The sequence below is a fragment of the Protopterus annectens genome, chromosome 16.part0, assembly GCF_019279795.1.
Source record: "Protopterus annectens isolate FY-2018-M chromosome 16.part0, PAN1.0, whole genome shotgun sequence".
NCBI classification, from domain to species: Eukaryota; Metazoa; Chordata; order Ceratodontiformes; family Protopteridae; genus Protopterus; species Protopterus annectens.
The window spans coordinates 841488400-841515934 of NC_056750.1; the positions used below are offsets into that span (position 1 = coordinate 841488400).

A 27535-nucleotide genomic window follows, 5' to 3' on the forward strand; every position below is an offset into this window, starting at 1 on the left:
TCTACACGGTTGAAAACATTTTGAATGAGAATATAGTTCAGATGGAGAGGTTGCTGAGCATATTAGTGTGGAGTCATCTGCATATTGAATACAGGTGGCTTGAGGAATTGCTACATGGAGATCATTCATAAATAACAAAAGAAGTGGTCCAAGAATGGAGCCCTGAGGGACCCCAATGGTGACAGGTAAAAAGGATGAAATTTGATTTTCCCAGAGGACTGCCTGTTACTGAGGTATGATCTAAACCATTTAACGGCTAGAGAATCAAAGGAAAGAGATTCAAGAATATTAAGAGGGTATGGTTAACCATGTCGAAAGCTTTAGAGAGGTGAATAAAGACTGCAGATGAGAGGATGTTTTTGTTGCGGTTTCTATTGATGGTATCTGTGAAGGTGATGAATGGAAGGAAGATTAACAACATCAGATCTTGGCTTTCTGTGAAGTAATGTCCAGGTGGCAACCTATGAATTCTAAGATCTGGACTGGTTCCAAGCTTGGACATTTCAAAGTTCAGTGGGATTCCTAGAGACAAGCACAGATGTAGTAAGGAGTTCTCTTACCTGGATCAATATCTGTTGTGGTGGTTGTAACGAGTCAGTTTCAAGGGAAAGAATATTTGTGTAAGAACTTACTATAATAATAGATGTCCTTCTCTTTCATGTTGGAAGTATTCATTACAGTAGAGAGGTTGCTGCCTGCAGCGCCACCATCCGGCCGGTATACTGAAGTCTTTGCTCCTGGAGGGTGTGTGAGACATCCCTGGTCAGGGCCATAAACCAACATAGGGTATAAAAGTGATGTCTGCACGTACCCTCTTCAGAATGAACTGCCGCATACAGTAGTACTCCTGCGAGTTAAGATAAGGTCCTACTAGGGAGACCCTTCGACTTCCATGTAGACTAGACCTAGGCTAGTAGATACGTTGTGTTGAGAGTGGGGAAGAGAATGACTATGTCCCCACAGGTAGGTCCTGCTATGTTAGGTAGAGGGTGCAGGTGGGAGGGACTGAATACTGCAACATGGAAGAGAAGGACATCTAAGGCTATGGTAAGTTCTTACACAACCATTCTATGTCCTTCTATTCTCATGTTGCAGTATTCATTACAGCAGGGAGAGTACCAGAGCTTTAGGTAAGAGCCTAGGTGGAGGATTGGGTTTCGTGGTTAATGAGGCCTTGAAGAATTGACCTAGCAAACCCTGCTCTAGCTCTTGAGACTAGGTCCAATTTGTAATGCTTGGTGAAAGTGTGAACAGAGGTCCAAGTGGCTGCTTCAAAAATGGAAGCGTAGTCAATCCCTTTGAAAAAGGCAGCTGCCCAGGTAGAGTGAGGCTTGACATGACCAAGCAAGGACTTTCCATGACAGGAATAGCATATGATAATGGATTTTGAAAACCAAGAAGAAATGGTCTGTTTGGAGACCGCCTTCCCTAGAGCTCTAGGATGGAAGGAGATGAATAATTGGTCAGACATTCTAATAGGTTTGGTTTTGTCTAAGTAGTACCTCCTCAGTTGCCTGTGGACATCCAAGGAATGGAGAGTTCTCCGAGGACGTTTTTGTGGATGAGGGTAGAAAACCGGTAGGTTAATGGTGTGGTTTAATGAGAGTTCAATGACCACCTTGGGCATGAAGGAGGGGTTGGTCCTGAGAGCAACTCTGTCCTTGTGGAAAATAAGATAAGGAGAGGTAGCCATAAGGGCTTGTATCTCTAATGCTCTCCTGGCGGATGTGAGGGCCACTAGTAGAACTGTTTTCAGGGTGCAAAGTTTCAGGGATACTGAATGAGCTGATTCAAAAGGCGGCAATGTGAGTTTTTCTAGTACGAAATTCAGGTCCCAAAGAGGGGGTATAGGTTTTCTTGGGGTCTGATATGAAGTACTCCTTTCAGAAAAAGCTGGACTACCAATTGGGAAGCCAGAAGAGGTGATAATGGCAGACAAGCAGAGATGGCAAATAAGTGGACTTTGACTGAGGAGTAAGTTAGTCCTGAGTGAAGTAGCTCACGCAAATAGGAAAGGATCATAGGTATAGAAGTAGTCAAAGGGTCCTTGGCTTTCCATTGACACTACCTGGAGACTCTGCCCCATTTAGATACATAATTTCTCCTGGTACTAGGTTTTCTGGCTACTGCAGAACATTGAGCAAGTCCTCTGAATACAGGTGTCTAAGTGATTAGAACCCTATCACCCATAAGGCCAGTTACAGATTGTTCACTTGGGGGTTTAGTAGGTATCCTATGTCCTGTGTGAGCAGGTTTATTCGGTGGGATAACCTGTGATGATTGCCCTTGGCTAGTAAGTGGAGGAGGGGAAACCAATGCTGTCTTGGCCAAAACGGGATCACCAACAGGATTTTGGGTTTGTCCCTCTGGATTTTCGGTTTGTACCTCTGGATTTTCAGGAGAACTTTCTGAATCAGTGTGAAGGGAGGGAAGGCGTAAAGGTTCATTCCCTCCCAAGAGAAGGAGAATGTGTCCACTTTCCAAGCTTGTGGGTCCCTTGTACAGAAGCTGGACATAGTACAGTTGTGTACCTAGTAACTCATTCTAAGCCTTTTGGTTTAAACACTTGGGCTTCGGACCAATTGTTTTGCACTGAGAGGGTTTGTGGTCTGCACTGTAGTGGCAGAACAGGTAGCTTACATCCTTCTAGGTTGGGAACTGCTGACTGAGGGCTCAGTGTCTGTTATTCTAAAAGTGTATTAATTCTGGTTTAAGCACTTGGGCTTTCAGGCCAGTTATTTTACATTAAGAGGGTTCGTGGTCTGCACTCTTGTGGGAGGAGAGGCTGGACTCTGCCCTTCTGAGCTGGGAATTTATGGTTAAAGGCTTATAGTGCATGCATATCTGAACTGCTTCTTACTGAAGTTGGTGCACCTTGTTTGCTGTGGCATAGATTTGATTCGGGCCTGCTGGATCTAGCTTTGTTTGTGTAACTTGAGCACTAATCCAGGCATTCTCTAAAGTATTCAATTGTATTTATTACTGCTTGGTAGTAACTTGATTAAAGTGTAGCTATCATTCTAAGTCTTTTGGATTAAGCACTTGGGCTTCAGACCAGTTGTTTTACATTAGGAAGGTTTGTGGCATGCACTGTGGTAGCAGGACAGGTAGCTTTCATCCTTCTAAGTTGGGAACTGCTGATTGAGAGCCCAGTGTCTGTTATTCTTAAAGTGTATTAGTTCTGGTTTAAGCACTTGGGCTTCAGGCCAGTTATTTTACATTAAGAAGGTTCGTGGTCTGCACTCTTGTGGGAGAAGAGGCTGGACTCTGCCCTTCTGAGCTGGGAATTTCTGGTTAAAGGTTTATAGTGCCTGAATATTTGAACTGTATCTTACTGAAATTGGTACACCTTGTTTGCTGTAGCATAGACTAGATCCAGGCCTGCTGAATCTAGCTTTGTTTATATGCTTGTTGTTTGTTTGCTTATTTCCCTGGAACGCTAATTCCACCTAATACGCGGCTTCTCAGCGCTTCTGTGGATCACTAGTGATATCTGCATTGCTTACTGTACTTATTTCCTTGTTTCACTTGAAAGAAAGTTACTGTTTGTCGTTTTTGCATTTAAGTTACCTGTAACGCATTGCACTTAAGTTTCCTGGCACTTGCTCACTAAAGCAATTATACAAGTCAGCACTAAAAATTAAAAGCACTACACCCTCACTCCCCACTGGCCCTGGTTTTCAATTAAGGAATTCCCAATATTATTCTAGCATGTCCAAAGGTGAGTTGTCAATCTCCTCTCCGGTCCAGCTGGTGAATCTGGGAATCTTGAGGCAATGTTACAACTGCCTCATGTACACAGACAACCCTCTCCTCCTCCTCCTAACAAATTCCAACACATGTAAGAGATGCAACCATATAGCCAAACTGGAGGCTAAGCTCTCTCAACTCAGTACTGGCATAACAAGTCAGGAGGAGAAGGAAACCACACTCACTACAATTCCAGTCTCACATAGACCTACCACGACAGCAAATCAAACACATAATCGCAAAAAAAACATACTCGGAGGCTCTAAATAAATATCTGCCGAAGCAGCAGAGACCTCCAAAGCAGACACCCAAGCAGCCACTACCCCAAAACAAAACACGTGCAACACATATCTCACAAAGCCAGTGTGCTGAACAGTCACAGCCCTTAAGACTAAACAACACACCTGATACACTTGTAATAGGTGACTCTATCGTCAGGCACACTGATGTCCCGCTCACCAGGCTGAACAAGGAGAGGGTCACGGTGAGCAGCCTGTCAGGCGCTAGGATCCGCCACATAACACAAGCACTAAGGTCACTCAAGGGCAAGTACAAATATGACTCTGTCATTGTCCATGCTGGTGTCAATGACCTGAGACGTACCTCCCTGGATTACATGAAAAGAGATATAAAGGAGCTCTCTGAGCATGTAGCCCAGGCCGGTATGACCCTGACCTTGAGTAGCATCTTACCCTCACCAAGAATGACGCCACAATATGAAGACAAGATGATCAATTTCAACAATTGGCTTAAGTACTGGTGTCATTCAAAGGGGATCCAATGCCTGTCAGCTTGGGAAGATATGCTCGACAAGCCACTATGCTTCGCTAGGGACGGCTTGCACCTGTCACCCCTGGGCTTTCGGATATTGGCAAAGGCTCTTGCTACCCCCATAGTGCCTTTTTTAGGCAAGGTTCAAAAGACAAACCCACCTCCATAGGTATCACAAGGGATAAGAAACTAAGAGTAATGCTACTCAACGCCATAAGTCTAAACCTCAAAATGCACGCACTCGAAACTCTCCTTAGCATGGAGAACATCGATATCTGTGCAGTAACAGAAACCTGGTTCAGGGCTCCCGAGAGCACCCCAGCACTACCAGGTTATACCTCATACCATGCTTTTCGGCCCCAAAACTTGGACCGAACCACAAAAGGAGGGGGAGTATCTATATTCATCAAAGATACCCACACCTCCAGGTTGGTGGCAAAGCACGAAGCATCAGAGACTAGCCATGTGCAACTAACAGTGGGTAAAACTGCCTTCCAGTTTATAGCCTGCTACAGACCACCCTCCCAAACCCAGGAACCCCACTCGGCCTTCCTGAGAACACTGGAAAATATGAAGGTCTCTCCAAACGCCATTATATTGGGCGACTTCAACTACCCAAACATAGACTGGGAGCATTACTCTAGCTCCAACACCCTAGCCCAAAGGTTCCTAGAATTTATAAACTCAAATGCTATGGAACAACTTGTTACCACTCACACAAGAGGGGAAAACATACTGGACCTGATCATCACCAACATGGGGACTCTATGCTCCAGACCAGAAGTGTATCTCCCTCACTGGTAAGATCAGACCATAAACTAATCTCACTGGATATTCACATCCCGACCCCACCCCCTGCCCAGAAAACCACAGTGAAAAACTTCTCTAAAGCAAATTTCACACTCCTCAAAACTGAGGTGGAATCCTTCAAAGCCCCCGGGCCTGTGGAAAACATGGCCCAGACCGCAGAATCCTTTATAAACGCATTCTATGAACACCTTCAGGAATGCATGGATCATGCGATCCCAAATAAATCCAAGACCCAATCCTCCAAAGGCAGACGTCCTGTCTGGTGGACCCCAGCCATAAACAAACTATACAACAGAAGGAGGAAGCTACTAAATGATAGAGCAAAATCCCAAAAAGGGAAGGCATCACTGATCAGTATTAGCAAAAAACTACGGGCACACATAAAATTGTCTAAGGCCAGCTTAGAGAGAAAAATTGCACAGGACACCAAGGATAATCACAAGGCTTTCTTTAGTTATGTTAGGAACCTGGGTGGTAATTCCCAGATATGCTCAGAATTAGTCCAAAATGACAAAAAATACACCGAACCCACACACATTGCCAACATCCTAGCTGACAGGTTCAGCGCAAACTTCTCCCCCCCTCCCCACCAAAAGGGCAAATATCTATCCCAGCAGAGTGCTGCCCCCCTGACATCTCAGATGCTCAGGTAAGAGCCGCCCTCTCCAAAGCAAAAAACACAGCATCAATGGGACCAGACGGTGTCCCGGGCTGCGTCCTACATGAACTCCAAGAAGAGCTAAACCCAAACATAAAACTATTGTTCAAATCTCAGCCTTACTACAGGATATGTGCCCAAAGAGTGGCGTACAGCAACAGTGGTCCCTCTCCATAAAGGTGGTGCCTCAACGGATCCTGGAAACTATTGCCCCATAAGCCTGACTAGCTTGGTCTGCAAAGCTATGGAAAGGATCATCATGGACCTCATAAATAAAGATATTGGGGACCTACAAACACTGGATCCTACCCAGTTCGGCTTTAAGGGCAGATCCTGCCTCTTAAACCTGGTTGATTTCTTTGAAACAGTCACCAAGGCCATTGACGAGGGAAGGTGGTCCACACAGCCTACCTGGACCTCGCAAAAGCCTTCGATACAATACCCCACTCTGGCATTATAGATAAGCTCACCAGCTTAAATATAAACCCCTATGTCACTAGATGGATTGCAAATTGGCTCAAGGACAGAACCCACATGGTTAGAATTGCTGGAGCCATGTCAGACTCCAAACCAGTTACAAGTGGTGTCCCACAAGGCTCAGTCCTGGGACCTCTCTTGTTCGGTATATATTTCTCGGAGGTACAGGCCAACACGGAAGGACTGTGGCTGACCAAGTTCGCAGATGACTGCAAACTGGGCGCCATAATCGACTCTCCAGCCGACACAAGCATCCTCCAAAAGGGCCTCATAGAAACAGACAACTGGTGCCAGAGCCATGGCCTCAAGCTAAATGCCAAAAAGTGTATAGTCATCCCCTTTGGCAAAACAAAGTGCCCACAAATTACCACATAGGTGGTAATCCATTAAGTACAGAAGAAGTAATTAGGGACCTGGGGACCCAAGTTGATAGCAATCTCTCATTTGACAACCACGTGGCCAAAGTGTTTAGAAAAACATTTTATATAGCCCACCTAATCATGAAGGGATTCACATCTAGATCAGGGGACATCATCGTGCCTCTTTGCTCATCCCTCATCAGGCCCATAATTGAGTACAATGCCCCTTTTGGGATGTACCTTACCAGACACCTGCAGCAACTGGAAAGACCCCAAAAGTACCTCACCAAGAGAATCAAAGGGCTCAAACAGATGCCATATGCTGCCCGGTTAAAGAAACTCCAGCTCTACTCAGTGGCATACCGCCTGTTCAGAGGCGATCTGTGCCTGACGTATAAAGCCATGTCCAACCCGGAATTAATGGACATGCTGCACCTCAGAAAATCCAAATCCCATCGAGCTACGCGCTCGAGAGACTTGAACCTCAGCACAGAAATAAATAGGACATGCTGGAGGGACAGATTCATAACCCAGAGGCTCCCTTCACTCTGGAATAAAATCCCAGTCCAGGTTAGGCAGAGTCCCTCATTGACTCTCTTCAAGAAGAATCTTGATGAGTGGATGGGAGATCGTAGGTTTACCCCGGGTATCACTTCTGTGTCACTGTTAGACAGAGGCACAGTATACTAACCTCGAAAAAGGGCATAGCAAAATAAATTTAAAATGGGTGGCGAAAGCCAAACACATTTTGGCTAGGCTTATAAATGCCCTATGGCAGATAGCCTAGTATGAACCTATGAACCTATAAATGTAGATGTTAGAGTGTATTCACTGTTTCAGTCATTACACTTGGGTTATCCTGCTGGCAGGCGACCCGTAGTCGGCCCGAGTTCCAAAGTCTTGGTCCGGCGTCGGTTGCTGTCACCTCTTCCCTGATGTCAGTGCGCCAGGGGAATAAAAATTGCAACCGCCATTTTCTTCAGTTTTTCTTGACCCAGATATCAGGTGCCCCCAGATATGAAGGCTGTAAAGATAAAAATATGCCAAACAACCATGCATATATCACTAAAAACATTTTCTTCTTCTAAAAGCAAATACACCACACAGGTTGTATAGAGTTGAGAAGTACAGAATAGTCCCAGCAAAGAGGGGGACGGTGGGTGGGTAACCAGGACTGCAGCAGTGAATACACTCGAACATCTACATTTACGGTAGGTACACAACTGTACTATGTTCGTGTTTCATTGTTGCAGTCATTACACTTGGGTAGAATCCCAAAGCTGAGGTAGGGTGGCTGGGTCTAGGTTGGATTTGGCGAGGCTAACAAGCCCTGCAGAACTGCAGTGGCAAAGCCTGCTCTGGATTTGGAGTAGAGAGGTAGGTGGTAGTGCTTGGTAAAAGTGTGCACTGAGCTCCAGGTTGCAGCTTCTAATATGTCTTTGGTTGGTACCCCTCCGAGGAAAGCTGCTGAAGTGGCTGCTGCTCTGGTAGAATGAGACCTAATGCCCTTAGGCACAGATATGCCATGTTGTGCATAACAGAAGCGGATGCAGTGTCCTATCCATTTGGAGATAGTCTGCTTTGTAATAGGTTTTCCTTGTGATCCTGCAGCATATGCTACAAACAGTTGCTCAGTTTTTCTGAAAGCTTTTGTTTTGTCCAAGTAAAAACGTAGCTGCCTGTGTATATCCAAAGAGTGCAGAAGTCTTTCCCCCTTATTCTGGGGATTTGGGTAGAAAGTAGGCAAATGAATAGTTTGGTTTAAGGCCACGTTGGACACCACTTTTGGCATGAATGTTGGGTTCGTCCTTAGAGAAACCCTGTCCTGGTGAAAAATGAGGTAAGGTTCCACAGCCATCAATGCCTGTAACTCAGACTCTTCTTGCTGAAGTTATTACTAGGAGCAGAGCAGTTTTCCATGACAAGAATTTTAGATCAGCTGTGCTGGCTGGTTCAAAAGGAGGCAGTGTTAGTTTTTCTAAAACAAAGTTGAGGTCCCAAGTAGGTACTGGTGCTCTCCTAGGGGGTCTTATATTCTTTGCCTCTCTGAGGTACTGTCGTACTAGAGGATGTGAAAAAAATAGGAGGATCCGTGTTGTAATGAGCTGAAATGGCAGAGGCATGGATTTTATTAGAAGAAAAAGATAGGACTTTGTCCAACATCTCAGTCAGGTATTGTAAAATCTGAGGCATATTAGGGACCAGTGGGTCGAGCCCTTGTGCCTGGTTCCAAGCACAGAATCTCTTCCATTTTTCCGCATAAGATTTCCTAGTGCTGGGTTTCTTGGCTTCCAAAATTACATCCATAACAGCTTTAGAGAGAGGTGCAGTCTGAGTGGCTACATTATCTCCATGCTGCCAGGTTTAAGGTTCTGGGTTGACTGGGCAGAATCTGATTGTTTTGCTGTGTCAGAAGATGAGGGATTTGAGGTAGAGGCCAAGGCGGGCCTTGGGACAAAATCTTTAGGATTGGGTACCAGTGCTGGCGTGGCCAGTCTGGTGCAATCAGTATCATTTTTGGCCTCTCTTGTCTGACTTTTAGAAGCACCTTGGTGAGAAGAGGCATCGGAGGGAAGGCATAGACTGTCAGTTTTTTCTAGTTGAAAGATAGAGCATCCACTTTCCATGCTTGAGTGTGATAAGTCCTTGTGCAAAATTTTTGTAATTGGCAGTTGTGAGGGGAGGCAAATAGATCTGTCTGGGCGTCCCCATTCCCTTGTTATCATGTTGAACACTTGTGGATTTAGCTTCCATTCGTGAGGATCCACGAGATTTCTGCTTAGTTTGTCTGCCAGTGTATTTTTTTGTTCCTGGCAGGAATTGTGCTTGCAGATGTACCTGGTAAGTCAGTGCTGTGTTCTATAAAGTCATGGCTTGTCTGCATAGGGGGTAGGAATGCGTGCCCCCTTGCTTGTTTAGTATCACATAACTGTGGTATTGTCCGTCTTTATTAATAATTGTCCTGGATGTATTAGGTCCTTGAAGGCTGTCAGGGCATTCTGTACAGCTAGCATATCTTTTTGATTGATGTGAAGATGCATTTGTTCCTTGGGCCACGTGCCCTGAATACATTTTCCTGCCATATGTGCTCCCCAGGCATAATCCGATGCATCCGTTGTTATTGTCTGCCAGGCTGTAGGTAAGGTGAAAGGCTGTCCCTTGTTGTGGTGACAGGCCTGTGACCACCATCGAAACTCCTGTTGTAGGCAGGGAATCAAGGCTATGATTGTCTATAGACTGTGACAATGCTGAGTCCAAACACTTTTTAGATACCACTGTAGTTTCCTCATATGCCGTTTGGCATATGGAATTAGTAGAATGCAAGATGCTATGAAACCCAGGGCCTGCAGAATTTTTCTTGCAGGGAGCTGGGTCTTTGTTGCCATCATTTGAAAGTAATGAGCCAGTTGCCTTTGTTTGTCTGGCTTGAGATAAGCCATCTGGTTAGTTATATTTAAGCTTGCACCCAGGAATATTATCTCTTGAGAGGGCACTAGTTTTGATTTATTTTCATTTACTGTGTACCCTAAGCAAATTAGTAATCTTTTTACAAACTCCAGGTGCTTTAGAAGAATGTCCTTGCTCTCTGCTTGAATAAGGCAGTCGTCCAAGTAGGGATATATTTGAATTCCTTTTTGTCTGCAAAATGCAATTACTAGTGCCAGGCATTTTGTGAAGACCCTGGGCGCAGTAGATAAGCCAAAGGGCAGTGCAGAGAATTGATAATGCATTGAGCCTGCTATAAATCTGAGGTATCTTCTGCACGATTGTCTGATTGGGACGTGCAGGTATGCCTCCTTGAGATCCAAAGTAACTAGCCAAGCATCTTTGCCCAGCATGGGCAAGAGTTGTTGTTAGCATTTTGAATTTTGGAACATCCAGGAAAGTATTTAGGATTGGCAGGTCCAGAATTGGTCTCCATGCTTTGTCCTTTCTGGGTACTAGGAAAAGTCTTGAGTAAAATCCTTGGCCCTGTTCTTCTTGTGGAACATTTTGAATAGCTCCCATATCCATAAGAGCTGCAATCTGTTTTTGTGCCTCTGCCCATTGGTTTGGTGGCAGGTTTGGCATACCTTTTGGTTTTGGAAGCGTGTGGAAGTGGAACCTGTACCCTTGAGAAACTATATTCAACACCCATTGGCCTTGGGTGATCATGTGCCAATTTTTTGAGAAAAGTGCTAGCTTTCCCCCCCTAGGGGTGCTGTCAACTGGTAAGAGCTTGGTATCTGCAGAGGGAAGTCATTGTGACGGTTTCCTATAAGGTTGTGATTTTGTCTTCTCCTTTGAGGGCTGAAGCACCCCATTGTTTAGGTCTGTAGGAGCCTTGGGGCTGAGATTTGCCTCTTGGGCATCTGTATCTGCCACTTTGTGGCCTGTCTGACACTGGAAAGGACCAGTTTTTTGAAGGCCAGTTCCTGCTATATCTAGGTGGCTGAACCTGTAAGAAATCTTTCACAGTTTGCATTGACTTTGCTTTATTCTCCATTTTCTTTAAAAGCTCTTCTGCCTTAACACCAAACAAAGTATCATGCTGTAGTGGAGCATCCAATAATTTCATTTTAACATGGTCAGGTAAACTTTGTTCTTTCAACCAAGCATGTCTTCGAATAACTGAGCCTGTAACTGCGGCTCTACAAGAAGCCTCTAATGAATCAAAACCACACTGCAGAGTATGCTTTCCCACTTGTTCAACTGCATGCAATAAATCCTGCATTTCTTTAGTCAGGACCTTCTACATTTGTAACCATTTTCTGCTTTAACAATGACATGAGATACTGCTGATAGTTACGCATGTGAAACTGACAGTTTAAAGCTCTTACAGCTAAAGTAGCAGAAGTGTAAACTTTTTTCGCCCATCTGTCCAGAGCTCTGGAATCCCTATCTGAGGGGACAGGATTTTTGGCAGTGGAAGCTTTAACCCCTTTTGGACCCTGAGAAATAGTTTCTGGGTCCGCAGCAGGGTTTTTGTAAAGAAATTTTATGAGAGTCAGGGACCCTTTAGTACCAGTCTGGCTTTACTGGTGCAGGGAGTAAAGAATCTGGAGACAGACTGGATTCAGAAAAAACGTCAACAATATCAAGCACAGGGGGGATAGCCAAGGGCCTGTGCTGAGGCAATAGAAGGAAATCTCTGAGCCTTTTCTTGGATTCTGAGTAATCCTGGCTCTCCCAATGGAAATGCTCTCGCATGGCGTGCAGGGTTTCCCCCAAAAGAGTAATCCTCAGGCGGTGAGGCTGAAGGAATGGACTCTTCAGCATTAGAGTCCTCATAGGGAGGGAGAGAATAGCCCTGGCCAGAAGAAGAATCAGAAGAAATGGAAACCTGATTAAAGGAATCATAATCAGTGTCTTCCCTAGGCTTTTTGTCAGGAGGGGGATGGGAGCCCCTGATAAAAGTAATAAGGTCTTCAGCCATTTTAAGCATCTGTTTCTTAGGCATGGATGACTGTTCTGGAGAATGCTGCACTTGTTTCTTTGTCTTTAATGGTGTTTTTGACTTTGCCTTTGCTGCTGTAGTAGCTTTAATTGTACGCTGTGAAGGTCTGAAAACACCCTCAGAAGCTGGGGCCTGCTCAGCGGCTCCGGACCCATCTGAGGGTATATTTTCATAGGCCCAATACCTTGAGTTTCCACAGGCCTCGGTGTCTCTACATGGCTGTCGTTTGTGGCCTGTGGCTCTGAGGTAGCGGGTTGTCAGGGGCTGCAAAAGCACCTCAGTGAGAATGGGTGAACCGGCGACTGGCCTAGAAGAGGCTTCGTCGTCGGTTTTGGACCTCGGACGCTTGTCTTTTTCTTTGTCTTTGCGTTTTTTATACATTGCGGTCGTCGGTTGTTCCGACGGCATTACATAATTAAATTTTCGTCCAAAATAATGTAGAGCAAATTCAAACAGACGTTTAATAGTCCGTTTATTAAATCTAGCACAAAACCGACAACTAGTGACGTCGTGGTCAGGGCCTAGGCAAGGAATGCAGTAAGAGTGAAAGTCCTTATGAGGTATTTGCTTCTCACAAGAAATTACTGACATCGGTCTGGAGCAAGAAAAAGTTTCCCCAACGGGGTACTTAGCTTTATTGAAGACTTCGGTTCTGAAATTCAATTTTGAAAATCTCAGGAGTCGGCCAACTGGCACTTGCAAACTACTTATGCTTCGGGCACCACGCCGCAAGAAAGACTGAAGAAAATGGCGTCAGCTGCAACTTTTATACGCCTGGCGCACTGACGTCAGAGAAGAGGCGACAGCAACCGACGCCGGACCAAGACTTTGGAACTCGGGCCGACTACGGGTCGCCTGCCAGCAGGATAACCCAAGTGTAATGACTGCAACAGTGAAACACGATGAACACCTGTCTGTTCTGGAGGGAGGCAAAAAGATCTGCTTGTGGAATACCCCACCTGTGAATAAGGTCCAGGAATACCTCTCTCTGAAGACAGGGAGCTTTCCCTCTCCAAAGACAGGGAAGTTCTGCCGAGTTTGTCTGCCATAACATTCTCTGTTGAGGGAATATAAGTTGCCACCAGCTGGCTCTGAAGTGATGATTCTAGGTTTCATATCTGGATGGCCAGGCTGCAGAGGGGGTAGGACTTTGTTCCTCCTTGCTTGTTTACGTACCACAGGACAGTCGTATTGTCTGTGATTACTTTTAGGGTTCCTGGCTGAAGAGCTGATTTGAATGTTAGAAGGGCCAACACTAATGCCCTCATTTCCTTGATGTTCATATGGTCCTTTTGTCTTAAGTTAGACCAGCTGTCTTGCACAGAGAATGGATTCGGGTTTATTAGGAGCACTGCACCCCACCCCAAGTCTGATGCGTCTGTGGAGACCTGTTTGGGGGGGGGTGGAATCTGTAGGGGGATTGCTTGGTTGACTTGAAGTGCTGAAACCCACCATTGGAGTTCCTTCTTCAGACACAGAAGTAGGGGAAGGGGTGAGTCCATGGGCTGGGAGTGCTGGCTCCATAAGTTTTTTAAGATCCACTGGATTTTTCGCATGTGCAGTCTTGCCAGAGGTAACATGGGTATAAGGGATGCCATATGGCTGAACATTCTCAGGAATTTCTGAGCTGTTAAGGAGGAGTGGGTGAGAAGTTTTTTGAAGTACAGACCAAGGTCTAGGATTCTTTGGTCTGGGATGAAGGCTTTCATTCTCTCTTCTGATCCTGCAACCCAAGAAAACCAAGTCTTGAGAGGGGGGGTGGGGGTCAGGTGAGACTTTTCATGGTTTATGGTAAACCCTAATTGAGTTAGGGTGGACGATACCTGTTGTAGTTGGAGTAGAAGAACTTGGTAGTCTTGGTGAAGGATAAGCAGGTTGTCTAGATATGGGTATATCTGTATACCCAGAGTCCTGCAGTGAGCAATGAAGGGGGCTAGACACTTTGTGAACACTTGAGGAGCAGTGGAAAGTCCAAAGGGCAAGGCAGAGAATTGTAATTTGGATGTATAGGAATGTGCAAGTAGGCATCCTTCAAATCCAGGGCTATCAAAAAGCCTGTGTTGGAATGAGTGGCAAGAGCAGGGGTAAGGTAATCATTTTGAAGCTGGGCACCTTGAGAAAGAGGTTTAGGAAAGATACGTCTAGGATTGGCCTCCATGGGCCGTCTTTCCTTGGTACTAGAAACATTCTGGAGTAGAAAACTATGTTTCTTTGTTGACAGGGTATCTGTTCTAAGGTACCTTGATCTAGGAGTTGTTGAATGATGGGTGGAAAAAGGTGGGTTTGGTTTTTTTGGTGGTTGGGGAATACCCTGGAAGGGTAGTAACATCCACCAAGTCATGAAATATCCCCTCTGAATGATGGATAGGACCCACTGTTCTGATGTGATTATCTGCCAGGAGGGTATGGACAGAGTGAGGCGAAGGGATGGGGGAGTGTTTAGGTCTAAAGGTGGTAAGTCACAGTGGAGGTGGTCTGGATTGGTCAGACCAACTCCGAAAGGGTATGTTGCAAGTGTTGGTGGGAAACTTGGGAGTAGAGCTTTTCCTTTGTTTGTTTTCTACGTCCCTTAGACAGAGGAGCTGTGTGCATGGACTGTCTTCTCACAAAAGAAGTTTTTTCTGGGTAGTTCCTGTGGAATCTGGGTATAGGGGATACCAGTAAATGCTTAAGGTTTTGCAGTTCTTTTCCCTTTTCTTGAAGGGATTTGAGAAGCTCTGCAGAAGCTTACAGAGCCTTATTGTCCATGGGGTGCGTCAAGCAATTTTGTTTGAACATCCATAAGGAGAGATTGTAGCCTCATCCAGGAATATCGCCTCAAAACTGATGCAGCACATTTAGATGAGGCTTCTACAGCATCATAACTGCACTTAATGGAGTGCCTAGTTACTTGGGATGCTGTGGAAAGCAGGGTGTTGATTTGTGCGTTAATGGGGGAGTTAGGGACCTCAGAGAGGAGGGTAGAGGCTTTGCTGACGGTATCCAGGACATAGCTTGCCATATGTGTTTGATAGTTGAGAGCCCTTATAGCCAGAGTAGAGGAGGTACACACGTTCTTCCCTAATCTGTCTGTCTGTGGGGTAACGAGCAGCAGAAGGTAACTGCCTTGACGTTTTGTCAGCAGAGACCGTAACAACTGCTGAGAATTTTTAAAGAACTGGGTTTCCTGGGGGACCTTACAGAAACGGTCAAGGCATTTTGAGGCTGCAGGCTGTGAGTCTGTGGAAAGAGAGGCAGCCAAAAACGCATCAGGGAAAGCGGGCAGTAATTGGGGGCACAGCAGGAGGACAAGGTTGCTCCACTTGTAAAAGGTCAAAGTACCTTTTCTTGGTGTCAAATACTTCTGATGCCTGCCACTTAAAATGCTCCCTCAGGGGGGAGACTCTCCCTCCAAGGGTGAATTCTTCCCCTGGTGACTCAGGAGTAATGAAGTCCTTCGGGGAGTCTATTTGAGATTCATAATTAACAGATTCCTCTGAAAAGGAGTAATCTTCTGATACCTCTAAGGGTGGTCGAGGAGAGGGGTCAGGAGGTAATTGTTGTGTCAGCAAAGCCTGAAAAGCCTTAAAGAGACTTTATGAAAATGCTTCCCAGCCAGAAACCGGTTGAGGTTCAGGATGTTTAATTTTTTTTGCTTTCTTTTCAAAGGGGTAGCTGGTGTAGAAAGAGTCTGAGCTGACGTCTGTTTGGGTGGTAGTGTAGGAGCAGGGTCCCTCCAATTATTTATTTTTTTATTTTATTTTTATTTTATATTTCTTGACCGGGCTAGTCTAGCTGGATACATGTCCATTTTCAGTACAGGCCCGGGGAGAAAAGCTCCAGAAGTAACATAAAAAGGCAAATACAGATCAACAAATACATAAAATACAGAGTTATAGCAGATAAAGTTCTAAAATTATACAAGCATATGCAAGTCATGACGGGACGTACTAAAGGTTACCATAAAAGTTTAGAAGTATATATATATATATATATATATATATATATACATATATATATATATATATATATATATATATATATATATATATATATACACATATATATATATATATATATATACATATATATATATATATATATATATATATATATATATATATATTTTTTTTTTTAACCATATATACACGAGGTGTAGTCAGTGGTGATAACATAGGAAGTAGGCTTCAAATAGGTGGTGTACAGGAGATGGTCTAATATGCTGATTATATTAAAGTTTATTTGTGAAAAATGTTATTTTACTGATCTAGGAGTAAATAAGGACAGTAGGAGTAAGAAAAAGTTTGAAAAGGAAGATTAATCAGGGTGAATGCAGCTGCAGAGCCAGTGAGTCTTTAGGTATAGCATCAGTTTCTTTTTGAAGAGTGGAAGAGAGAGGTTAGTGTTGTTAGTTCAGAGGGTAGTAAATTCCATAGTTTTCCTACAGAGTTAGAGTACAGGGGAGTCACCTGATGAGTTGTAGGACCTAGAAATGTTTATTAGTAGTTTGTTTGAGGAGCGCAGGTTTTTGTAGGGTTCAATGATTGTGGAGAGTACTGGAGTATTAGTGGGTTGATGCAGGGTCTTATGGACAACTGCAAGCTGGAGATATTGGAGATGGTTAGCAAATTCAAGCCAGTCAAGTTGTTTTAGGTTAAGACAGTGATGAGTTCGGACGGGAGAACCTGTAGCAAATCGTGCAATATTATTATAGGATGTAGCCAGCTTGTTGATGTTATTTTTAGAAAGATTGGTGTAAACAGGTGAGGCATACAGCAGAGTTGACATTAAGTGGGTCCTGGCTATGGTGGTTCAAGCTACTGGTGAAAGGAATAACTTGATTCTATAGAGAGATCCAAGTTTTTTGTTGACTGATTTTATTGTATTGTTAATATGACTATCAAAGTTAAGGTTGTTGTCTATTGTTATTCCTAACAGTTTGGTGGTAGTGTCGGGAGAGATAACAGTGCCGTCGTTGGATGTAAGTGTGAAATGAATAGGGTTTGAATTACGGGTTGGTGTGAAAAGTAAGAGTTTAGTTTTTTTGGGGTTAAGGAGGAGGCAACGTTTAGAGAACCATTGTTCTATGGTGTTGAAAGCTTCTTGGGTAAGAGATTTAAGTTCAGTTTGAGTGGTGGCAGTGCAGATAATAGTGGAGTCATCTGCATATTGAATGCAGGTGGTGTTATGGAGTGCAGAGTGAAGGTCATTAATATAAATGGAGAATAGGAGTGGGCCTAAGATAGAGCCTTGTGGAACAGCAAGAGTAATAGGAAGGTTATTTGAGAGATCATGTTGCCATAGTACAGCCTGTTGGCGGTTTTCAAGGTAGGATTTAAACCAATTTATGGCTGGTGTGCTGAGTGAGAGGGATTTCAGTATATGTAGTAGGAGTTGGTGATTAACCATATCAAAGGCTTTTGATAAGTCAATGAATATTGCAGAGGAAATAGCATTGTTATTATGGTTTTTGTTTATGCTGTCAGTGAAGGATAAAAGGGCAGTGGTGGTACTATGGTAAGGACGGAATCCATGTTGACAGTTGGCGAGTATATTATTATGCAGAAGGTGATGTAGTAGTTGTTTATGGATACATTTTTCCATAATTTTTGCTAGGGGGGATAGCAGAGCTATAGGATAAAAATTAGAATATTAATTGGAGTGGCCTCCTTTATGTAAAGGGAAGATATGAGAAATTTTCCAGATTGATGGGATGGTTCCTTCACATATGGTTCTGTTAATCAACATGGAAATGGGGTAAGCAATGGCTTTAGCTCCTATTTGAAGGAATTCTGCTGGGAGTTTGTCAGCTGAGGGGGTAGTAGGTTGTAGTTTTTGGAGAAGGGAACAGATGAAAGAAGTAGGTATAGATTGTAAATGAAATGGTGGGGGTGAGGGCGTGATACAGGAGGGCAAATTTGAGGTATCAGGAGATAGATGGTTAGCAAGATTTTGGATGGCATTTGTGAAGAACGAATTGAAGTCATTTGCAGTTTGAGATGGGTTGTTTGGGTTTGAGCCAGTGCGGTTGGGAGTAAATGTTTGACCAGGGTGTAGGAGGTTATTAATGCTCGCCCAAAACTTTTGTGGTTCCTTGTGGAAGGAGTGCTGAAGGTAATAGTTTTTCTTGTCTAAAAGGATGGCTTTTTTAGATATATTTCTGTGTTGTCGAAAGATTTGTTGATCTAAAGGATTTTTAGTAGAACGCCATTTAGCCCAGGACTTGTTTCTGAGACGGATTAGTTGTCTAGTATTATTGGTAAGCCACGCGGCTGGTTTAGTTTTATTTCTGAGCGTGATGGGGAATGGTGGTCAAGGATATTAAAGTAGAATTGAAGTATCCTACTGCTTCTTTGATAGGGAGAACTTTTAATGGGGACCAATTGCATTGTTTAAGTTCATTTTGGAAAAGTTCTGAGTTGAATTGCTTTTTGGTGCGTAGTGTTCTAAATGAGGATGGGAAAGTTAGGTTGGTTTTATTTCTGATAATATAAGTGAGTAAGTGGTCACTTAGGTCTTCTGGGAGGGTTCCTGCTATAGATACTTGCTGGGGGTTATTAGTAAGTATCCAGTCCAAGGTACTTTCTTTGTTATTTGGTTTATTAGTTCTGGTGGGGGAGTTAATAGTTTGTGAGAAGCCATAAAGGTTGATATGTGAGGTTGGGTTTGTGGTATTGCAGTTATTCCAGTCTATGTTAAAGTCTCCTAGAACTATGGTTTCTTGTGGAGAGTTTATAGAAAGCCAGTTAAGGATATTTTCGAGAGTACTGATATTGTTGCCTGGAGGAAGGTATATACAGATATTTATAGCCTTATGTGTGTTGATTTGTAATTTAGTAAAAAGTATTTCAGCGTTATCTGAAGGTGGGTTTAAATTTACAGTGCTAACTTGTAGCTCTGCTTTATATAGGATTGCTACTCCTCCTCCCTTTTTGGCTACGCGGTCTGGTCTAATGATATTATAACCGGGTGGGGTGACTTCATTGTTCTTTATGGAAGGTTTTAACCAAGTTTCAGATAGACAAAGGATATCAAATAGGTGAACATCTAGTAGGGCATAAAGTTGAATAATTTTATTGCAAATGCTACGTGTGTTGAGGTGTACTATATAGAGTGAGTTAGCTGGTTTATTAGGTATTGGTCTGTTAGTTTTATGAGGGATAGTGTCTTGAGATTTAAGGTACAGGTTTGGGCCAGGATTGGGGTGAATGTCACCGTCTATAAGGAAGTGGAGGAGCATTATGTGTTTAATGTTGAGAAGCTTATTGAAATAGTTAAGTAGTTTTTTTTGCATTTCTGTTGGTGTACTTAATGTGAGCTAGTCTATGAAACTTGGGGTGTAGATAGTTGGGTTTGGATAGAAGGTTAAGAGGATTGGGGTAGTTAGTTATTGGTGGAGTGGAAGTGTGTTTAGAGTGGAGGAGATAAGTGGAGTATAGTGGTTGTTCAAATGAGGTAATAAGAAAGGTTGTGATTAGAAAAGTTAAGAGTGCGAGTAAGAGTAGTGGTAGTAATTGGCGTGGGGTAGTCGAAGTAGCCATTTTAGAAGTTTAGGAAGAGGGAGAGAAATAGATAATAGAAGTTTGTGTGTAGGTGGGGCAGTTGTTTGTAGGTAGTGTGTTGTAATAAGGAGGGAAAAGAAGAGGTGTTATTTTGAGTTACTGCAAGTAAGAGGGGGTTGGGGTGTTAATGATATAAGATGTGTGATTTGAGCTTAAATGTTGTGGGTGTGGTTAAGGAGGGAAGAAGTCTAGGAGTACTGGGGGCGTGTGGGAATTGGGGGCAGGGTAGGGGAGTGGAGTGAGCCCGCAGGGCGAACGGAGCGGGAAGACCTGAGAGTAGATTGTCAAGGAAGACTATCAGTGAAGTCTGGAGTTCAGTGGGTAAATCTGAAGGTAAGAGAAAGTGGGGGAGTAGAGAGAGGCTGACAGGGAAGAGAGGTAAAGTGTAAGAGGAGTGGAGTGAGACTAGATGCAGTTAAGGACAAGGGTAAGACAGTGATTACAGAAGAAAAGACTTTGAAGAGAGTATGGGAGACTAGGGATAGGCTGGTGTGAAGAAGCTAAATTGAACTTTCTGATATAGAGTGGCAAGCTAGTTGTAAGTTAATTAATGCAAGGAAATAAGTCCCCTAAGAGGATGTCAGTCCAGGAAGGAGAAGAATTAGGTTGCAGATACAAAGGGAATGGGTTAGAGGCACGTTGTATGTATGATGTAAAATATGGGGGGGGGGGGGGGGGGCGGTTTGGCTGGATGCTGGGAAGCCTGACCGTGAGGCTTGCCTATTTAGCAGTAACTAGAACAATGTATAATTATTACAGTTTATAGAAGCTATAATAACACATACTTTCACTATCTTATAGCAAGGTAGGTTTCCAACGAAGCTGAATGGATAACTCTTAAGAAAAAATGACAATTTTCCTTTGGTGTTTGAGCAAGTTGTGGTTCCCCTCCGCCATCAGGGTCTGATGGCTGATTTGCCTCAGTGGACGTAACTGAAGTTTCCACCATCTCAGCTTCTATTAAGGTTCCTGGGCCTGGTTTGGAAACGGAGGTCTGAGAAGATCCTGGGCTTTCATCAGCCTCAAGAATCTGCTCCGACTCCTGAGGTGAAGCCTGGGATTCCTGCCTAATTTTCTTGGCCTTCTTCCTTGGCAGCTTGTCAGACGGGCCTACTCCCCCCTTCCATCCCCAACAGCAAGACGTTGAAATCTCCGATTTTCTAAATACAATTTTAATGCGGCCAGGCACCTGCAAAGAGTCTTGGGGACGAAAGATTTGCAAATGGTGCAGGTCATATGATCGTGGGCCTCACCTAAACAAAATACGCACTTTTCGTGCATGTTCTTGTGAGGAATTTGGATCCCACAAGCACACTTCTCCTTTCTAGTTGACATGTATATCTTAACAGTAATCAAAGAAAAAAAACAATAGGGCACTTATCTGTATCGGTAGATGAAGCGGTCTGGTTTGGAATGGAAACTGCAACCAGTCATCGTAAAAAAAACATGATCTGCCTTCAGAACTGGCAAACAGGAGTTCAGAATTTTGATGCCGCAGTGAATGTCGAAGAGGGTACGTGCAGACGTCACTTTTATACCCTATGTCAGTTTATGGCCCTGACAAGGAAGTCACACTTACCCTCCAGGAGCAAAGACTTTGGTATACTGGCCAGATGGTGGCGCTGAAGGCAGCAACCTCCCTACTGTAATGAATACTGCAACATGACAATAGAAGGACATCAACTGGAACCCCTGCAGCCTGAGTCGAGTTGCTACCACTTACATGCATTTGGTGAGCACCAGGGGGCTGTGATGAGACTAAAGGGCAGCACTATGATCTGGAAGTGACTAGCTCCCAGTTGGAAGCATAGAACCTTCCTGGACCATCTGGTTATCTTGATATGGTACTAGACATCCTTGAGGTCTTCTGAGCACATTCAGTCATCCTTCCTCAGTACAGGTAATATGGACTGAACTGTGACCATCCAGAATGCCATCTGTTTGACAAACTGGTTCAGCTGACTTGGGCCCAAGACTGGACTGAGATCTCAGTATTTTTTTTTTCAGTACTAAAAATAATCTGAGTATACTCTGGATTCTCTCTGGGCAGGTGTTCTCTCTAAGAAACCAACACCTTATTTAGTTTACGAGAAATAGGTTCCACAATGTCTGGCTCCTTCCACAACTGCTGGAACACTAAAATGACCACGTCATTCTGCAGAAGGAGCCACACAAAGTAGAATGACAGCAAGAAAGGCCTCTAGGAACACAGACTCATCTTGGGAAGGTGCATCAATGGACCAATCTCCCCCCCTCTGCCTAAGCAATAGAAAGAGCTTTCCAAAGGAGATGTCTTCCAGGGGAGAGTGGGGGAACCTTCACCCTCAAGGTCAGTGTCTTCTGTGAAGGACTCCTGTGTGGAATCCAAATGCCTCTCCTTTTGCATTTGTGCTTCCAATGTTCTTCCCTGGGCAGAATAGACAGGGGACAGCTGGAAGCTGTGATGGAGCTCAAAGCTTGGGCTTGCTTGTGGCAGACTGCTGCCAACTGACTCACAAACAAACGAGGAATCTAAGTCCCTGTAATTGTTGGACGTTCTAGACAGATCTGAGCCTGCACAGGTCACCCCCTCCCTCATGTGAAACAGGATCTTCTCAAAGGCTTTGAATGCAAGATGCCAGTCCCAAAGATGATCTTCCCTGATCCAAAGTCCCTGAGAGAAGCACTTCTTGAGGTGCAGCCTGACTTGGATTTAAGGCAGACACTGGTGCTGAATTGTCAAGGGTCAAGGCTCCTGGATCCAAGATGCAGGGATGCCTCTGACAACATCAAAGCTGAAAATGACCCCAGAGCCCCGGCACCAACTTTTCGGCTCTCGAACCCATCAAGATCAGTGACCAAGTAGTTGAGTGTGTCAAAAAATAGCTGGAGTCAAAGATGCCCACATTATCTGCTCTCATGAGAAGACCGTGTGGGGTAGGCCTGATCAAGTACCTCCTGATCTAAGGTTTGGATCAGGGAAGAAGAAATCAATTTGGGTACAGAAGGATCTGGTCTTGCCACCCCAGAATCAGGGGGTGTGGGAAGTGCCCCTAGCTGAATCTGGGTCTTCAGAAAGGTCAACATTCTATCTACGTCAACTTTGGTGAGACTACTGGAAAACCAAACTGGCCTGAAAGAAAACATTGCTGACAGCAGCCTGGAGGACTAGTGCCCCTGTCTTGCTAGAGACTGGTTCCCTGGGGTGGGTGTGTGTGTGTGGGGGGGGGGGGGTGCCAGTCAGAATACCAGATCCAGAAGGCCAGAGCCACAGGGGATCAGGTCCAAGCCAAATCAGACCTCAGTGTCAATGCAAGGTTTGCTAGATTCAAAGGTCAAGGGACCATAACAGCAGGACCTTGGACTGCAGAGAAGACCAATGATTTTTTCCTCAATTCCCTGGAACTGTCTTTGGAGGGATCCCCGTCTGTTTTTACATTTTTCCTTCCTAGACTTAAGCGATGCTTTCTCTGCAGCCTACTTTGGAGGAGAGGAACATGACAGTCAAGTGGCTAATTCCCACTCTTGAGAAAGGAGGCGGCCCTTTCAGAACGAAACTGCAGCAGGGCTTCAACAGAGCTCGAGCTCTGAAGGACAGGCAAATCTCACAGGACTTGGCCATGAGAGCTGACTGACCCCATGTAATACAAGCACTTCTTGTGCGAGTTCTATGACAGCATCTTGTGGCATCAGGCCACACATTTCTTAAAGATGGAAACCTTGTCAGGTATTCCACAGACAGCTGAAAAAGCAACTACAACAACAGCAGGAAAGAGCAAAACAAATTAATTTTCAGTTAAAGTATAATATACAAAATACAAGTATACAAAATCCAAGATATAAAGTTTTGCAAAACCACCTTCCAAGAAGGAGAGAATAAGACAAGAATAAAAAAGGTGGGGAAAAACCAAAAAACTTCTTGTGAAAGGGGAAGAAGAAGAAATAAAATAAATCAGACCATGCCTGATACAGAAAAGTGTATAACAGCCTGGAAAAGGATGAGAAACTTGCATTTATCTTAAGATAAACACCTAAAGACAAACACAATACTTTGCCTTGATGACCATGTTTGTCTTCTAGCAAGGCAAATGAGATCTGAAGACTGTTAGAGCAGTGGGGCAAATATGGGAGGAAGGGGGGGGGGGGGACCTGAGCCTTGTAGCGAAATCTAAATTGTTGGTCTCAGATCTCTATGTATCTGATATATCCACATGGTGAGGAAGACACAAAAGACATTGTAATCTGCTTGTTATATAAATCTTCAAATGACCAGAAGCAGGAGCTCTTACTCCATATCCAACAGATAAAATATTCCAGAAAAAAACTAAACATTTTCTAAGTGATGTAGAAATACCCATCTTAAAATTAGTATTGAGAAATGTTCATTTGCAATGTTGAGTAAAAAAAAACATAAAACTACCAAACATTATTTTTGAATAATGCCAAATTTTAAACAGTTAATTCTTGAAAAGAGGTTAGAGAACCAGTGCAAGTGTAATAATAGCAACTTTAATAAAAATACTACTTAAATCATAAAAAATAAGTCATGACTGATTCATGTGATCTTTACTATATTTCTTCCAGGAACAGAAAATTTTAGATTCTAGGCCTTCCTAGCTAACCAAAATTGGACTATGATGTGTTTTGTTATTAAAGAGTTTGGAAATAGTTTCTAAGAAAAATCTGCAGGTTAAAAAGTCAGGTAAGAAATGGAATTGTGAGCCTGTTGTCCACAACTGCTTTATAAATGAAGGCTTATGACCATCATTAACGCATACTGAAGATGCTGCTATGCTTGCACTACTGCACTCTGAGTATATACCTAGCCCAGAGAGCTCAACAACAGATGTCCATTATTAGTAACTGTCAAGAGATACTCAGAGAAGTTAATAATTTTTCTGTAAAGGAACACTTGAAGGAACTCACATTTTCAGAAAATCTTGTAGTCTTTAAGAAAAAACTTGGTACTTTCATTGGTAACAAGTAACTTTTCTAGGTGTTTATCTCGCTCTTAAATAACTTGGTTGTAAGCCTGTTAAGTATTCTATGAAACTATGAACCCCCCCCCCCCCTCCAGAAAGTAGCCTTGAGACAATGTCTACAAGTCAAGTGCAGTAGACAAGAAAAATTACCTGAGTGATGCCTTGTCTGGTTGCAGGAACAGACATTTTGCTTGGTTTCTGAGGTGGAAGGGCTGCAGACATATTCTGTGGAGGACGTGTATTAACTGAAAGGTAAAATGCCAAATAATGAGTTTAAAAATTGTTCAGACTTTCTCTAAATTTAAATTCTGAAAAATGTAAAAAGATGCACTCTTGAAATTATTGGCTGGTCTATGAGGGGACCCTCTTTTGATGGGTCCTATGTCTGGGATCATCCTAACAATCAGAATTGAGCATTTTTTTCAGAAGTTTCTGTGCTTGGAGACTGATTTACACACATAAGTATGCAGGTTATGACATCATACATCAAGTGCATAAGCACGGTCATCGCCCAGTACTGGACAGTTCACACACTAGTCAGCATGTTCCTACAGACCAAGAAAAGTACAGTTTTGTACCTACCATAAATGTAGATGTTCGAAGATCTACATTGCTGCAGTCCTTACACTTGGGTAGTCCGCTGTCCTCGGTCGGCCCGAATATCAAAGCATTAGGCTGACGTCGGTCAAGGCGCATTAGACTGACATCAGGACGTCAGGGTACAAATGCGCATGAAAGACGTCATATCCTCAGTCTTTTCTTGCCCCAGATGTCAGAAGACCCTAAAAAGAAAGGTCAAACCCAAAAGACAACTAAAAACAACCAAACACCCTTGTACTAAACATATGTACAATATATACAATATCCACAAAATCTGCAACCCAAACCACACAACTGCCTCTAAATAAAGAGGGGAAGGAGGGAGGGTAAATTGGACTGCAGCAATGTAGATCTTCGAACATCTACATTTATGGTAGGTACAAAACTGTACTATGTTCTTCATCTCACATTGCTGCAGTCCTTACACTTGGGTAGAATCCCAAAGCAGAGGTAAGGGAGGATGGCAAATCTATAAAGCAGGAGGAGCTGCCAAAATGCCCTGTAAAATTGCAGTGGCAAAACCAGCCCTAGATTTAGAGTAAAGTGGAAGGTGGTAATGCTTAGAAAAAGTATGCACTGAACTCCAAGTAGCTGCCTCCAAAATATCTTTAGTTGCCACCCCCCTTAAAAATGCTGTAGACGTGGCAGTAGCCCTAGTGGAATGAGGCCTAATCCCAGCTGGAATCTCCTTACCATGATGGGAATAACAGAAAGCAATGCAAAATCCAATCCATTTAGAAATAGTTTGTTTTGACACAGGCTTGCCCTGAGAACCCAAAGCAAAAGAAACAAATAACTGCTGAGACTGCCTGAACCCTTTAGTTCTGCTCAAATAATAACGCAACTGCCTGTGAATATCCAAAGTGTGCAAAATCTGTTCCCCTTTGTTTTGGGGGTTTGCATAAAAAGTAGGTAAATGAATAGTTTGGTTTAAAGCCACACTAGAAACCACTTTAGGCATAAAGGACGGATTAGTACGTAAAGATACCCTATCCTTATGGAAAATCAAGAAAGGCTCAACCGCCATAAGGGCCTGTAATTCAGAAACCCTTCTTGCAGAGGTAATGGCCAACAAAAAAGCAGTCTTCCAGGATAAATATTTCAACTCGGCAGTAGCTGCAGGCTCAAAAGGTTGTAGAGTAAGTTTCTCCAACACAAAATTGAGATCCCAAGCAGGAGTAGGAGCTCTACGTGGGGGTCTTATATTCTTTGCCCCTCTAAGGAATTGCTTAAACAAAGGATGAGAAAACAAAGGTGGGACACAGTCATAATGTGCCGAAATCGCTGCAGCATGAACCTTAATAGAAGAGAAGGACAAACCTTTGTCCAGTAACTCAGCAAGATATTGAAGGGCCACACTTAAATTAGGTTTAGAAACATCAAATTCCTTTGCTGCACACCAAAATAAAAATCTCTTCCATTTATCTGCGTACACTTTCCTTGTACTAGGCCTTCTGGCCTCTAAAATAACATTCAAAACTTGCTGTGGCAGCTGACACCCTCCAGGGTTTAAAACAGAATATGCCAGGCTGTCAGGTGAAGAGAGTGGAGTTTGACATTGAGTAAATGACCGTCTTCTTGAGACAGTAGGTGTGGAATCGAAGGCAAAGGCCATGGAGGTTCCCATACCAGACTTCTCAGTAATGGGTACCAATGCTGTCGAGGCCAATCCGGAGCTATTAGAATCATCTGTGGCTTGTCCTGTCTGACCTTTAGGAGTACCTTTGGGAGGAGAGGCAGAGGAGGAAAGGCATACACATGAAGCTTGCTCCAATTGAATGAAAGAGCATCCACTTTCCAAGCTGTGGGATGAAACCTTTTTGTGCAAAACTTTGGCAGCTGGTGGTTCAGTAGAGAAGCGAACAGATCTATGTCTGGAGTTCCCCATAACACTGTCAATTTCTGAAATACATGAGGATCCAATTTCCACTCGTGGGGATCCATAATTCTTCTGCTTAACACATCTGCTAAGGAGTTCTGTGCTCCCGGCAGAAACCTTGCCTGAAGATTCAGCTGTAAACTGAGAGCAGTCTCCCACAAAATCATTGCTTGTCTGCATAGAGGATAAGAATGTGTTCCCCCTTGCTTGTTGATGTACCACATGACAGTTGTGTTGTCTGTTAGAACCAACACCTGCCCTGGAAGGAGTAAGTCTTTGAAAGCTATTAATG

At 43.7% G+C, this 27535-nt stretch overlaps 1 protein-coding gene across 1 annotated transcript in view; it reads right to left on the reverse strand.

Annotated features, from left to right (window-relative positions):
- Positions 1–27535, reverse strand: part of NUP214 (nucleoporin 214) — a 3229616-nt gene that overhangs the window by 2209400 nt on the left and 992681 nt on the right. The window contains exon 14 of the mRNA XM_044058190.1: positions 24915–25009. Within this exon, the coding sequence (XP_043914125.1) occupies positions 24915–25009 (95 nt within the window). The remainder of the gene's footprint in view (positions 1–24914; positions 25010–27535) is intronic.